Raw genomic sequence first — 15,879 nt, forward strand, 5'->3', positions numbered from 1 at the left:
CAGGGAAGGGGTTAAAAAACCATTGATGTTTATGTTAAACGTATGCCTGTGATGTATGTTATACAGTGGCATATGTAACCCAAAGGCTTCCATGCTTTACAAAAAAAAAAAAACGTATACCGCACCTTAAACTTTTTTTTTTAAATGGGATTCTGTGTCATGGAACATAGTAGTCTACTACACTATCCCATACCTAAAAAACCCAAAAACTATACTTACGTATACCAGCCCGACAATATTTTGGCCTCTGTCGGGCTAATGGAGACCTAAGGACGGCAACGTACACACTAAACATAGGGTAAGAACGTGTTGGAAGAGCACGTAAGATAAGCACCATTACTTAATAAAAAACTTGGTTGTATTTGTGCAACAGAAATAAGTAGTCTTAGGGTGTATTCACATTTGCAGGTTTTGTTATGCAGTTTTTGAAGTCAAAACCAGGAGTGGACTCAATTAAGAGGAGACGTTTTTTCTGTCATTTATACTTTCGCTCTTTTTATGATCCACACCTGGTTTTGGCTTCAAAAACAGCATAAAAATAACGTAATCAAATCCTGAATGTGTGAATACACCTTTAAAAGGGTTGCATATGAAAACTACCACTTTTAGAAAACGCGCTGCGTTTAACTGATCGCTGCACGCACGTCTCCTCTCACCACCGGCGATCATCGTCATCTCTCGGGAATGCCATGGCCAAACATACATTACTGTTCTTACACATAGGAGGGTAGTACCTGAGCAGGAGAACCCAACTCTATGACGCCCATGTGGGCATAAGGACAGGGGCTGTGCTGGCGAGTAGTATAGCTAACATTTGCCTTTTAGACGGCTTTGGTGCTATTTGTGCCACTTTCACAGACTCGGAAATGCATTGGTCCTACAGCAAAACCCCTCTAGAGACTGTGACGCATTAAAAGTATCTAAAACACATAATAAATGTTTGCCACCATTTGAGCCAGAATTCAAGCCCATTTGTAAGCCTGGGGCTACACCTAGACGTTTTATCTCTCACTACAAAAAAAAATCGCTCAGAAATCGCTGTCCACTCCTCTTCCTACTAAAAGTCTGTGTGTAGCCAGTGTTCTCATGTAGTAAAGTCCTATGTCCACCTCCATTGAGGGTCATGAATTATAGGTCCGCCAGTGTTACCGACTCCTATTACCAACAGCGCAGAGCTCAGAGCCTGACTCCTCCCACACACGTGACTAATCACATGGTCGTGACATCATCAAAGGTCCTTTAGCCTTCTCGGATCTAGTACTTACCAACGTCTCTTCTGTGTAGTCTTGTCACTTCCCCCTTTACAGCATAGACAATGAAGGACCAGGAAATGCAAACTTGCACAACAGCTGTAATTCCAGCGTCCCCCAACCCCACCAGCTCTCCTGCCCCCCTAACAACTCCTGAAGGACAAGCTACAGCAGCTCCGGGCACTACTGCTGGGCAAGGTGAGTGCCAGCTATGTCTGTCCTTAGAGGGGAACTCCAGAGAGAACTCCGCTTTCCAATTGTCAGTTTTCATTAAGCGATCATCTGAAGTGCCGAATCAATAATAACTTGACGCTCGGCTTGCCAAGTTGCCGCCCAACTATGTTTGGCGCATGGCACAGTGATGCCAGCAATCTGGAGGTCTGAATGTGTCACCCACACTGACTACAGACACTGTGTACTTGTAGGGTTGAGGATATCTTTATTGTGTTTCTGCTATGGAGAGTACAGGGTGGGGGAGCTGTCAGGAGACTTGTTTTCCTGATAGATTTCTATAAGGCCAGGATCACACACACCGTTTTGGTGCAGTTTTTGAGCCAATGCCAGAAGTGTATCAAAAAGGAAGAAAGGTATAAAGAAAAGTCTGATGTATCTCCTTTCTTTTGCGTCCACTCCTGTTTGGCTAAAAAAAAAAAAACGGTGCCAGAAACTGATTCAAAACGTGTGTGATCCTGGCCTTAGTCCTTGTCTACACAGTGCTGTTCTTCATGCATTTTTTTAAAAAAAAATTATTGCCATAAAGTTAGGAGTAGATCCTAAAGGGAGTTGATCGATCTTTGTTTTGGCTAAAGTAAAGTGGATGCAAAAATCTGCACCAGAGTTACATGTGTCAATGCAGCCTATAAAGGGTTGTATAGTTTTGGTGCTTTCATAATGAAGTAACCTGGACTCCATAGAGGATTTCTGGCACAGCTACATCGTTACGTCCCCAAATCCTTAAGAGACAATGTGAACTGTTTGGATTTCTATCCTGGTTGTCATGGAGACCTTGTTGGGATTGAAAACACCAGATACTTTGATGTCCTCAGATCCAAACATAACTAGCACTGCTCAATCCAGCTCGGATGGGATATTGTGTTACATGATTTCAATCCAGATAAGGTCTCCATGACAACACTGCATCTGATTGTAAGCGGAACAGGAAACTGTAGAAAGAAAAGTCGTGCTGCAGATAATGTGTTCAAGGGGTTTTTCCATCTTAGACATTTATGTCATATCCTGAAGCTATGCCATAAATGTCTGATGCAGCTTCCACCTCTAGGGCACCCATCTATGTCTTGAATTAGGGTTCCCCCGACCCTGTCCCTCCTAGTAAGGTGCAGAGGTGGGTGAGAATTCCAGAAACAGCCAAGCTTGCTGCGCCCTGCTGTTTCCATCACTTATATGGAAGTTACAAAAACAGTTGAGCAAGGCAAGCTTGGCTGTTTCCAGAATTCTCGGCCTCCTCTGCAGTAATTCACCATCGGGATACAGCGGCCACCTCACCAGACGGGTCGGGGGACATTCGGGAGATGGGTGCGGATCTTTTAGATGTGTCTAAGATGGGAATACCTCTTTAAGCTCACAGATTGTTTTGATGTGAGTATTGTATTCGCCCCTTATGGTGTATTCACACTGCGGTTTTCCCAAGCGGCCGAAAGTCGCACCGATTTACAGCGGTTTCCATGCTTCAACAATGCGTGGCAAAAACCAACAAAATCGCAGTGTGTGAATACACCCTTAGGCTCTGATCACATTTCTCATTTACATTTGGCGTATATGCCTGGAAAGCTCCCGAACGTATCCATAGAGCCCAATTAACAGACGGATGCCAAAAGAGCATCCTTTTGGCAACTGGCAAAAAACATACTTTTATCTATCTATCTATGAAGGCGTAGTTTGCTGCACTGTGCTTTAGTTATGTTTTTTGTTCTTTTTTTAGAAATGGATCCTATGGGCGATATTTGGCACTGTATGCCTATACAGTGACATACATAGGTGAATAAATACCCCCAATGAATACCTCTATTGGTAGCCTTAAAGGAACAGTGTCATCACAAATTATTTTTTTATATGTTAAAGATGTTAGTGCTTTATTAAAAACGTTTATATTCATTTGTGTGTTTGTGTTTTACTTATTTTTACACTTTTTCTTCCCTATGGGGGCTGCCATTTTTTGTTCCATTTCTGTGTGTGTCGATTAACGACACATACAGACATGGAATACGGCAGCCACAGTCCCATAGGGACTGCGAACGGCTCCCGTCCCATTGACTGCAGTGTACGGCGTCTGTGTGGGAACTGCGCATGCGCCGCTCCCACACAGTCCTATTCGAAATTGGCGCCGTCCGGCGCCATTTTCCTGTTTACCGGAAGTCGCGGACGGACAGTAATATTACTACTTCCGGTCGCGGCTTCCGGATTTGTGCACTTGCACCAGCGGCAGCAAACGGAGCGGACGGGCCGGAGGGAGCCGCGGCGGCAGGAGCAGGTAAGAGATTTCAATGTATGTTCGTGTTTGTGTGTGTTTACTACTGTATGTAAACCTACTACACTGTGGGTTAGCTCAAAAAATGGCGACACACAGTGTAGGAGGTTACATCGTTCAAACCCCTCGTTTATCCCGGCACTAGCCAGGATAAAGGAGGGGGGGATGCTGAGAGCTCACTAGAGCGAGGGCTTTTAACCCAATGTTGCAATGCTGCAATTTTGGGAACAGCTCCATCTAGTGACCAAAAATGGGTAGTATTATAAATTAGAAATAATTTATAATATTACATGGACTCGTGCAAAAAAATAAAAAAAATTTGAACAATGTTTAATCACCCACACACTAAATGTTTAATTTTTAAAAAAAAAACATGTTTTTCTGGCAACACATTCCCTTTAAGGCTGCATTCAGATGGCAGTGTTGGGTGTACTTCCCGGACCAACCACAGTTCAGGGAGGTGGGGGCTCCTAGCATCATAGTATTTATGATGCTAGGAGTCCCTGCCTCTCTGCAGGAATACTGCCCCCTGTTGTAATCATAGTACAGGATATTATTACCGCGGGGAGGCAGTGACTCCTAGCATCATAGATAACTATGATGCTAGCAGCCCGGCTCCCTCATCTGTGGTCAGTCTGGGAAATACGGCCAACACATGGTCTGTATATTGTGGGCCAAACACGGCTGTCTTAATGCGGCCTTAACGTCATATGAACAAAGCCTAAGCTCCGAGCAGGGCAAAATCTGCGTGGTTTTTCAGCCCCTGCATTTAAGCAAGAATGTTTCAATTCACTGGCAACAAGCAGAGATCTTAAAAATGGTGAGAGAACCAATTATTTTAGAAAGTTACATAGTGTTTTATTATACGAAGAATGAAGAGAATCTGTCACTTGACAGAACTTTTTATTTTAGGGCATATACACACTGCAACTCTTAAGAATAGTGGGGTGTCGAAAGATACTCCGAACCGTAAGCAAATGAAGACATGAGTCCACTGAGTACTCCTTACTAACTATAAGCCGTCACGTTATCCCTCGCTACCGGTACGGAGTTCTGGATGAGCTCGTGTGTCTTCATTTGCAGACGTTCTGGAAGTCTTTCTTACTTTTGATTTGCTTATGTTGTTGTTTTTGCAGGTGAGGGAGCCGCCTGTCATACCCCGGGCATGAGTGATGTCTCTGAAGAACTTAGCCGGCAGTTAGAGGATATATTAAATACGTATTGCGTGGATGCCGGTCAAGAAGGGGTGGCAGACTCCGAGGAGACTGACAAGGGTCCTCCAGAGTCTGCCAGGAATGGAGAAACTGCGCCTGTGGTGCCAGAAGTGAATGGAGTGAAGGAGGAAGTACGTGGTGCAGAAGATAACCGGACAATTAATGAGACGGAGAAAGATCGGAAGCGTGTGCAAGACAAGAAAAAGGCAAAGGGGCTCGGTGAGTAATAGTGGTCAGTGGACTCTGCCTATACCAATGCAGGTACCACCAAGACTGCTCGTTTGATTGGTCTGGTAATTGCACAGTACGGGGCCCAGATTCATGATGGGAGCTTCGCCACCTGTCATTGCTGCTGCAGTTTCACCACTTCAAGAGGAAAACCATTCAGCTGCATGAATCTCATTCAGACCTATGTTATTTAAAATTGGAGATTAGGGTTTGTGGTATTGAGACTGGAGTTGATCCTTTTTAATAATTTTGCTAACTATATAGAAATAGTAATTTGGAGCTTTTATAGCAATGAATTATATTTTAATTTAGACACAGAACTTTTGTTATACAGTTCAGCAAGGAAGGTGTAGTACTGCAGATCCCAGCATGTTTGTGTAATACATCAAGAGGGCTCTTGTAGGTCTAGGTATATCAATAGATCTGTCAGGGACAGACTCATGGTAGTGAAAGCAACGTAGACTTGTTGTGATGAATAAAGCACGGAAGAAAAATAATTATTTCTTTGAATTTCAGGAAAGGAGATCACTCTGCTAATGCAGACCCTAAACACACTCCGCACCCCAGAAGAAAAACTGGCAGCCCTGTGCAAGAAATATGCAGAACTGGTGAGGAAAAATAGAGATCTAAGAGGGTGCATTTTACCAGTTTATCGATAGATACCATCTAATCTCTTCTCTCATGTCCCCAAAGCTGGAAGAACATAGAACGTCTCAAAAGCAAATGAGAATCCTGCAGAAGAAGCAGACTCAGCTCATCCAGGAGAAGGACCAGCTCCGAAATGAACACAGCAAAGCTATTCTAGCTCGCAGTAAATTGGAGAGTTTGTGTAGGGAGCTGCAGAGGCACAACCGAACTTTAAAGGTAAGGATAAACCCATGTTAAAGGCATAAATTTACAGTGGTAGGGTAATGCAGATGAGGCACCAGGGGCGCAGTTATAGGGGTGCAGAGGTATACTACGTGGACACCTGACCATCACACACCTATATGAGTTTTTTGGACATCCCATCCCAAAACCATGGGCATTAATATGGTGAGGTCAGGCACAGATGTTGGTTTACGAGGTATGGCTCATTGTTGGCATTCCAATTCATTCCAAAGATGTTTGATGGGGTCGAGATCATTGCCCTGTGCAGCTACTGGAGTCTCTCCACACACAAACTTGTCAAACCATGTCTTTATGAAACTCTCTTTGTGCACAGGGGCACAGTCACGCTGGAACAGGAAAGGCTCTTCCCGAAAATGTTGTCACAAAGTTGAAGCATACAATTGTCCAAAATGTCTTTCTTTTCACTCGAATAGGAGCAGAGCTGCAGCTCGGCCGCTATTCAGTGACCGGAGCCATCTGCTTTCAGCATGGGCAGCCGGAGCAGCTGATCGGTGAGCGGTCCGGGTGTCAGACCCGCACTGATCATATACTGATGACCTTATCCGGTGGATAGGTCATCAGTTGTCCGGTTGTGGAAAACCCCTTTAAGTAATTAACAAAGTTGATCTATATGAGGTATAGTATTAGATTAGTATAAGTTGTTTGTAAAGTTAGTGTCCATTTAAGTTCTATCTCTGTGAGGCAAGGTTATAACGATGTCCCAAATATTGGTTTCCTATTCCATCATGTGTTGGTAAACATGACAAATCATTTTAATGCACTTGGATTTTGAGGGTTTGTGTAATAAAGACATTTCCCTATTAAGAAGCCAGTTTATTCTTTTGTATTTTATCGACCCAGGAGGAGGGTGTACAAAGAGCCCGGGAGGAAGAAGAGAAACGCAAGGAGGTGACGTCTCACTTCCAGTTGACACTGAATGACATCCAGACTCAGATGGAGCAACACAATGAGCGGAACACTAAGTTGCGCCAGGAGAATGTCGAACTTACTGATAGGCTGAAGAAGCTGATAGAGCAATATGAGCTGAGGGAGGAGGTAAGTAAGAAAAGCATTACGTAAGACCTAAATATATGGAGGCTAATAGTCTACCCCAGAAACTGGTTTTTAGCAGACACAGCTGGTTGCTTCAGAGGAGGCTGAAATGCATTCCTAAAGCAAAATAACATAAATGCTTATGTGAAGGTAGAAAAATACTTGGTTTGATGTTGATCCGGTGTGATTGCCACATGAGGTTGTTTTTTTTTTTTTCTCCTTCTGCCTCTAGATCAGCAAGGGTAAGCTAAGATACCTTTTTATTTAATATTTTATTTCTTTTTTTCATCTACTCCACGTTCACCTTTCCTGGTTGAACTTGATGGACATATGTACTTATTTCTTTTTTTTTTTTTTTTTTTTTTTTTTTTTTTATATCCATACTCACCAAGTGAAATAAGGGCACAGAAGCAGTTTTTTTTTTTCATAGTTTGCTGTAGAATGCATTGGGGTACACTACTACAGTTCCACTAGGAACTATTGCAGCTGTTTGGAGGTAGCTGTAGAGAATTGCTTAAAATGCAATTCCATAACTTTGACAGTGCTCCGAAATGGCAGTACCAGTCAGAAACAGGCCAACGAAGACCTTTTGTGGGGAGTTTGAACTTGTCTGCCTGCGCTTTTCTGGGATCAGTCCTGTTACTAACTTCAGTGGTTTTATTTCTTAGGCAAAATAGATGGTATTGCCATGACAAATGGTGAGTCTAGACATCCGAACATTATCTTGTAGTTAAGTCTCTTACGTTTCACTTCTTCTCCACTAAACAGCACATTGATAAAGTATTTAAACACAAAGATCTTCAGCAGCAGCTGGTGGATGCTAAACTGCAGCAGGCTCAAGAAATGCTAAAGGAAGTGGAGGAGCGTCATCAGAGAGAAAAGGACTTCGTAAGTCACTTGCCTCACATTCCCCCCATTGGTCATTGACTATTATGAGTCATGTGTAATATTTTCTCTAGAACATATTTATTGGGCATTTTTGCTATTTCTAGATATCGTGTTTTATTTACACTTTTTTTTTATTTTAAATAAGAAAAAAATGTATTTTCTTATGAAGCTGCGAATAAAAAGAATATTTTAGCACCACACTGTACTGCAATAAATAGTTTGCTTCCGCTTCTTTTTTTACTGTGCAGGATCAATGAAAATTTACAGCGGACTACTCGGAATAAATATTTCTACAAATTTTTCTTCTTTGGTTATTCGAGAATTCTATAAAAAGTATTTAAAGTACCTACTTAAGATTTCATACTAAGACAAAACAGTACAACATCCCATAAAATAACTATTCATGGTAAAATGTGGAGTGAAGGAAGTCGCTCATGAGCAATGGAATAAGCTTGCTCATTACCTCACAATGTTCACTTCGCTCAAAAAGTGCTACACAATGACTTGCTTAAAGAAGCACTCCAGCAATATTTTTGTTTTTCCCCGTAACTTTGTTGGAAAACGTGATAAAGTGAAAGGTAGTAATTATCTTTTTAATTTTTTTTCCCCCTTCCCCCGACAATTTATTCTACAGTTAGTCGCCGCTGGTTCACGTAATCCCTACTCTGGCTCCCTGAATTCTACAGCATCTGCTGTGTGGACCAATAGACAGTCTTTCGATGCAAGTCTATAAGACTCACATCGATGCTCTTCTAGACTTGCACTGAGAGACTGTCTTCCGCTCAACACAGCAGGCACTGTAGGATTCAGGGAGTCAGTGGGGATCACGGAGACCCAACGGCGGTCTGGAATGGAGCGGCTAACAGTAAATGAAAGTGCCTGGTAGGGGGAGGGGGAACCGCTCACTACCTTTTCACTTTATCACGTTTAGAAAAAGAGGGTGGAAAAAATATTTTGCCAGAACAAAACAAAAGACCGCTTTAATGGAAGTTTATAAAAATTTTAAATGGACTTGTTTTATCAAGGGTAGTGTATGAAAGGCTAAATGTTATTGTCTTCCACTGAATTTTTGTGTTACTAAACATGAGCATGACGAGTAACATATTTGGTGCACTCAGTGCCTCCCTTTATACATTGCTATGAGACCCCCATCGATCCACACAGCAGATGATGTTTGATTCAGTTGGTCAGTGTGGGAGGGGGGGGGGGCATGTGGTTCAATGGAAGGACTAAACGGAGGCTGAAAATAGGAGATGAAACACTCGGTAGGTATTTTTAACTGCAGGGTCAGATATGTAATCACATCCGCATGCAGGGACGCAAAAAAGAAGCTGTTTGTGTGAGTGCTTTTTTACAAACTCATTTATGTAGGTAGACCGTGAAGTAAATGCATTAAAATCCCATGGATGTCCAAGAGAGAGACCAATATAATATTGGAAGTATTTTATGAACACCCACGTTGTCGCCTAATCTTCACATTAATTTTATATATAGCTCTTGAAGGAAGCCGTGGAATCCCAACGCATGTGTGAGCTCATGAAGCAGCAGGAGACCCACCTCAAGCAACAAGTAATCACTTTTTCCTTCTACTCCTGACTTAAATGTAATGTATTGTCAGAAAATATCATTTAAATCAGGTTTTTATAATAAATAAATATATATATATATATAGTTTTTTATTACTTTGTGTGTTAATCTTAAACAAAGAGAAAAATAATAATTCTTGGAATATTAGTTTTCACACTGGCCACTAGAGCAGTCAGAATAAGCTGATACTTCCTGTTCTCTTTAGCTCACTTGTTATTGCTGTTATATAAAAGCGCAGGATGAGGAAAATAATATCATTAGATGGAGGGAAAGTTAATACTCTCTCTGTTGTATTACTGGAAGCCTAGATGAGGTAGGATAGCACGATACACAGATAAGACTGTATACATGTCCCCTGGTCTCTGGAGGAGGGGCTGTACTCCATCACTTCCTCAAGACTACAAGATTTTTGCTGTCAATTGACTCCCATTCATATAAGCTGCCATAGAGTGCGCACGCCCTGGTGTACTGACTATACCGGAAGAAAATGTGTGTCATTAATATGGTTTTATAAATAGTCAAAAATAAATAGCAAGAACATTTATATTTATAATCTATATACTTAAATCTAATCAAACTTAAACTAAAAACATGACATTCCCTATAATTTAGTTCTCAGGGAGTTTGCATGCTTCTCTATAAAGTTCATGGGTATGTGGACACTCAAAACGCTGATCTGAGGAACTGATTGTGTATTGATGGATCTGTCACCAAGTCTTCTAAATACCGCCCGTCCTAAGACTCAAGTGAAGAATAAACACCTCCATTTACATCTCAATGATAAAAAGGAATTTCTAATGTCTGAAAATATCTCGCAATATCAATAACTTCTGACACCGTTGCTTTTTCTCATTCGTACATGATGTAATATCAGTCAGGCCATGTATGTCAGAATTCCCCGTTGGCTGCTACCATATGTAATTGTAACTCTCTCGTTCTTCTTTGCTTGTTTACTTTAGTTGGCCCTGTATACTGAGAAGTTTGAGGAGTTTCAAAACACTCTTTCTAAAAGCAATGAAGTCTTCACAACCTTCAAACAGGAAATGGAAAAGGTGAATACTGATCCCTGTCTTATTGCTCTTGCGTCTTTTGAAAAATGTTCGTTCTCCATTGCAGAATCTCAAGAGGGTTAAACCGTCCAGGATTAGAATAAAGGGTCTATTTTGTCTATGGACTGTGTCTGATAGTGCAGCTTGGCTTCATTCAATGTTTTGCTATATTACCCCATGATTACTTGTTAGGGCCGGTTCACATCAGCATTCGCTTTCCGTTGAGGGGTTCTGTCGGAGGTTTCCGTCGTGGAACCCCGCAATGGAAAGTCAAATGGAAACCACAGCTTTCGTTTGCATCACCATTGATCTCAATGGTGACGGAAACATTGCTAATGGCTTCTGTTTGTCACCGTTCCGGCAGGTTTCCGTTTTTCCAACGGAATCAATAGCACAGTCGACGATTGTTCTGCTTCGTCATAGTAACAGACAAAAAACGGAAGTGGACATATCTGCATAATGGAAACAAAAAGCACCTGACGAAACACTAATGGGTTTTGACGGATTCCCATCAGTGTCCATTTCTTTACTGGGAGAAACTATGGAAGCGGCAACTGAGGCTCCTAACGGAGCCACCGATATAGATGTGAACAGAGCCCTTGTACTGTATATATTTTGCCTTTCCCTATGCTGTTGATGATGTACCACGTATATTATAAATAGTGTTAGTCTAATAACATGATATTTGCCACATTCCCCTTTAGGTTTTTCTATAGTATGAGGTAGCCCTTCTTGGGTGGTATTTTTTTACCATGTTACTTCGTCAACAAGTAAGAACAATAGTTCCCTGCATAACTGACAACCCTCCATAACATTAATGTGATGTTGTATCTCAGTTTGTCCCTTTGTTATTTGTCATGCAGATGACCAAAAAAATTAAGAAGTTGGAGAAGGAGACAACTATGTACCGATCCAGATGGGAGAGCAGCAATAAGGCGCTGCTTGTGATGGCTGAAGAGGTAAGACTCGTGAACTACATTTCACTAATGTAAATGGCTAGTTTGAAGAGAGAAGTCTTAGTCTGTTTTTCCATCAAGGGGCTTTTCCATTTAAAAAAACATATTTCATTTTGGGGAATAAAATTTACTTTTTGCAGCCAAAATGCTGTAATTTAACTTCTAATATCAAAATGATATGGTACCATCCACCAACCCACATTTGTTTTTTAATACATTTTCTGTTGCCTTAAAGAGGCTCTGTCACCAGATTTTGCAACCCCTATCTGCTATTGCAGCAGATCGGCGCTGCAATGTAGATTACAATAACGTTTTTATTTTTAAAAAACGAGCATTTTTGGCCATGTTATGACCATTTTTGTAGTTATGCAAATGAGGCCTGCAAAAGTCAAAGTGGGTGTGTTTAAAAGTAAAAGTCCAAGTGGGTGTGTATTATGTGCGTACATCGGGGCGTTTTTACTTCTTTTACTAGCTGGGCGTTCTGATGAGAAGTATCATCCACTTCTCTTCAGAACGCCCAGCTTCTGCCAGATCACGCTGTGACGTCACTCACAGGTCCTGCATCGTGTCGGACGAGCGAGGACACATCGACACCAGAGGCTTCAGTTGATTCTGCAGCAGCATCGGCGTTAGCAGGTAAGTCGATGTAGCTACTTACCTGCAAACGCTGATGCTGCTGCAGAATCAACTGAAGCCTCTGGTGCCGATGTGTCCTCGCTCGTCTGACACGATGCAGGACCTGTGAGTGACGTCACAGCGTGATCTGGCAGAAGCTGGGCGTTCTGAAGAGAAGTGGATGATACTTCTCATCAGAACGCCCAGCTAGTAAAAGTAGTAAAAACGCCCCGATGTACGCACATAATACACTCCCACTTGGACTTTTACTTTTAAACACACCCACTTGGACTTTTGCAAGCCTCATTTGCATAACTACAAAAATGGTCATAACTTGGCCAAAAATGCTCGTTTTTTAAAAATAAAAACGTTACTGTGATCTACATTGCAGCGCCGATCTGCTGCAATGGCAGATAGGGGTTGCAAAATCTGGTGACAGAGCCTCTTTAAAAGTATTTGTGTGTAAAATTTATCTGGTCGATGCGTTCCTCCGTTCCCCTCAGCCGCAAGATAGCGGCTATAAGGCTTTTGAATGGAGCGGAGGCAAGTGTCCTCTGTTATGGCGATTTGGTGGGGGTCCCAACAGTTCGACCCCCACCTATCTAGCAAGTTTTTCACCTATCCAGTGCAAAACATTAGAGTGCATATCCTCCACTAATCTCAAGTGTAGGGCTAACAGGAAAGGCCAATAAACCTATCAAATCTGATATCAATAGAAGTTAAAGAGGCTCTGTCACCAGATTATACGTGCCCTATCTCCTACATAATCTGATCGGCGCTGTAATGTAGATTACAGCAGTGGTTTTTATTTAGAAAAACAATCATTTTTGAGCAAGTTATGAGCAATTTTAGATTTAGTTTCTTAATGCCCAACTGGGCGTGTTTTTACTTTTGACCAAGTGGGTGTTGTAAAGACGTGTATGACGCTGACCAATCAGTGACCAATCAGTGACATACACTTCTCATTGTTCCAGCCCAGCATGATCCACAGCACAGTGAGATTGTGCAGTGAAAGAAGCTGGGCTGGAACAATGAGAAGTGTATGGCACTGATTGGTCACTGATTGGTCAGCGTCATACACTTCTTTACAACACCCACTTGGTCAAAAGTAAAAACACGCCCAGTTGGGCATTAAGAAACTAAATCTAAAATTGCTCATAACTTGCTCAAAAATGATTGTTTTTCTAAATAAAAACCACTGCTGTTATCTACATTACAGCGCCGATCAGATTATGTAGGAGATAGGGCACTTATAATCTGGTGACAGAGCCTCTTTAAAGTGAAGCTTTAACATTTAGAAAGGTTGCTATAAATTCTAGGCATCTTATCTATAGTAGACCCACTTCGCACATTAAGTATACAAATGGAGTACGTGGCTGAGCTTTGCCTTTCCTGGACTGAAATGAGTACTAGACCAGAAGATCTCTCCTTTTACTGATCTTTTGTTGAGGTTTCCTGGAGCGGCAGCTGCTTGGTATTTCTTTTCTTTTTGTATATCTGATGCGTTATTTTGTAGCCCATAGAACTACATGTGTGCACTTACTCTTCCTATACTTTTAGGGCATTTAAATGTTGTGCTTTGTTTTATCGCAATGATTAGTGAAGAAGTTCAGCCCAAATTGGAAAGTTAGAATATTCAGGGTACATGGGTGACATGGAGAGGATAATAGACTAGGGTCCACAGTCTTCACAGTGGGGTGAAGAGGGTTAAGGTTAGGGGGACAGTTAGGAGACATAATGGTAAAAGAGGAATTTCCACTGGGACCACGCTGAATATGTTCCTGAGAGCAGCCTGTTACTTGAAGAGAGGGGCTTATCAAAATTGGGCACCATTTTTTTGAGCGTGCCTACACATTGTGATTTTTTTCGAATGGTGTCTTGCACTACAATACAGTAACTTGCAGCTGTGTACACCGCTTACTACTTTGTGCCTCTTATTATTTTCTGTCTCCTCTGCATTTTTCTCACTGTATCAATGCTGTCTCGATAAATCCTTCTCTAGATTTCATTCCCTGCCAGCTTTCTTTCCCCATTCACAATGCAAATGCCAACACTTCTGTGCAGTATCACACTACCTGTACCTGTTGTACAGTTTAAGTATTTTTATGTTAGAACTAAAACGTCTTATTTAAAAAAAGAACTATGTACACTTTCCCTCCAGAAAACTCTTCGGGACAAAGAGCAGGAAGCTTTGCAGGCCAAGATCCAAAAATTAGAGAAGCTCTGCCGGGCGTTGCAGACCGAGCGTAATGATCTGAATAAGAAGGTGCAGGGCCTCAGTGGACCTCCCGCCCCCTCTACAGAGACCACTCCAGATGATTGTATGAGTTGTACAGCACCGATCAGCAGAGAGAATGTAGAACTGAACAGCAGTGGTGTGTGCGGGCAGAATGCTATGCAAGTCACCGCACCGTCTCCTCTTCCAGCCGCCACAACTGAATAACACCTACAGGAGTGAATGCTTCATAAGTAATGTCCGCGTTCCTTTTATAAAATGGCTTCCACTTTTATACCCACCTTACGCACTCACCCTTTCTCTTGCTTTTATGTTGTTCTTTTTTTTTTTTTTACTTTCTAAATAAGATATGAAATGATCCTGTAAAACAGTCTGTATGCCAAACACTTGTGGCAATCTACCTGCCTGCGAAGTGTTTTTTTTTTTTTTTTTTTGTCACTCTCTTATCCTGATTCATTTTAAGGAAAATAATTTAATAAAAATAAGGCATACTAACTATTAGTGTAACATTTTTACAACGGCTGGAAACTGGTGTGAAGGATGTCTGGTAGGAATTCTGTTGCTCATCAATCATTGATGCGTGAGTCATACTTGACGGTTTCTTCATTCATGCAATGTGAAAGAGTCCCTGCTCTTGGTGCGAACTCTGGGATGTGTGTGTGTGTGTGTGTGTGTGTGTGTGTGTGTGTTTTGTGAGAGTGATTGTTTTGTGAGAAAAGATTCAGTAGAACTTGTAATTTATTTAATTAAACCTCTCCCTAGTAGTCAAGTGGGTGGTCTCACTCAATGATTGACAGCCTTCCCTGCATGAGTGTGAATTCAGAGATAGCTGTCAATCAGTGATTAGGACCGCCCACTAGACTCTTAAGCCCAGAATGAGCAGAGATTTAAATACATAAAATACAAGTTATATTGAATCTTTTTCCACAAAACTATACATTTTCAACGTAACATGTTCCCTTTTAAAGAAGTTGTATGAGATGAATTACTTTTCCTAGAAACAGCACAACTCTTGTCGATTCGCTGTGCCATGTAATGCAGATTAGCCCCATTCATATGAATGCAAAACCCCACAGACTACTGCAGTACTATTCAATTGATATGACTTACTGTTTTTTTGACCAGCCCGTGTTACTATCTGATAGCATACCAATGTGGAATAAATATCAACTTTATCGTGTTTGGATTTATTGCCACTGCCCTGACAACTACGGGCGTGCCCAAATCTGCCCTAGCTGAATTTCTGCATAAAAGCATAGTTCTTCTTTTGCGTCGATTTTTATATTTTGCAGTATTATCATTGCTAAATGTACCTATCACAACATGCTGCTGTACGCATTGCTTTGTGTTCTTGCATAAAAATATATTATGCTTAATTATACATTAAGCAAGTGTTTAATGATCACATTGGTTATACCAGCTAATTGTTGTGGCTCTGACGCTCAAGT

At 41.6% G+C, this 15,879-nt stretch overlaps 1 protein-coding gene across 1 annotated transcript; it reads left to right on the plus strand.

Annotated features, from left to right (window-relative positions):
* The first annotated feature begins 1,223 nt into the window (after positions 1-1,223).
* On the plus strand, positions 1,224-15,606 carry TXLNA (taxilin alpha). Its single transcript, XM_075853147.1, has 10 exons — positions 1,224-1,448; positions 4,872-5,168; positions 5,694-5,785; positions 5,871-6,041; positions 6,909-7,103; positions 7,869-7,988; positions 9,483-9,557; positions 10,535-10,627; positions 11,488-11,583; positions 14,357-15,606. The coding sequence occupies exons 1-10, from the start codon at positions 1,316-1,318 to the stop codon at positions 14,636-14,638; spliced, it is 1,554 nt and encodes a 517-aa protein (XP_075709262.1). The 5' UTR covers positions 1,224-1,315; the 3' UTR covers positions 14,639-15,606.
* The last annotated feature ends 273 nt before the right edge of the window (positions 15,607-15,879 follow it).

This window comes from Rhinoderma darwinii, chromosome 2, assembly GCF_050947455.1.
Source record: "Rhinoderma darwinii isolate aRhiDar2 chromosome 2, aRhiDar2.hap1, whole genome shotgun sequence".
Lineage (NCBI taxonomy): Eukaryota > Metazoa > Chordata > Amphibia > Anura > Rhinodermatidae > Rhinoderma > Rhinoderma darwinii.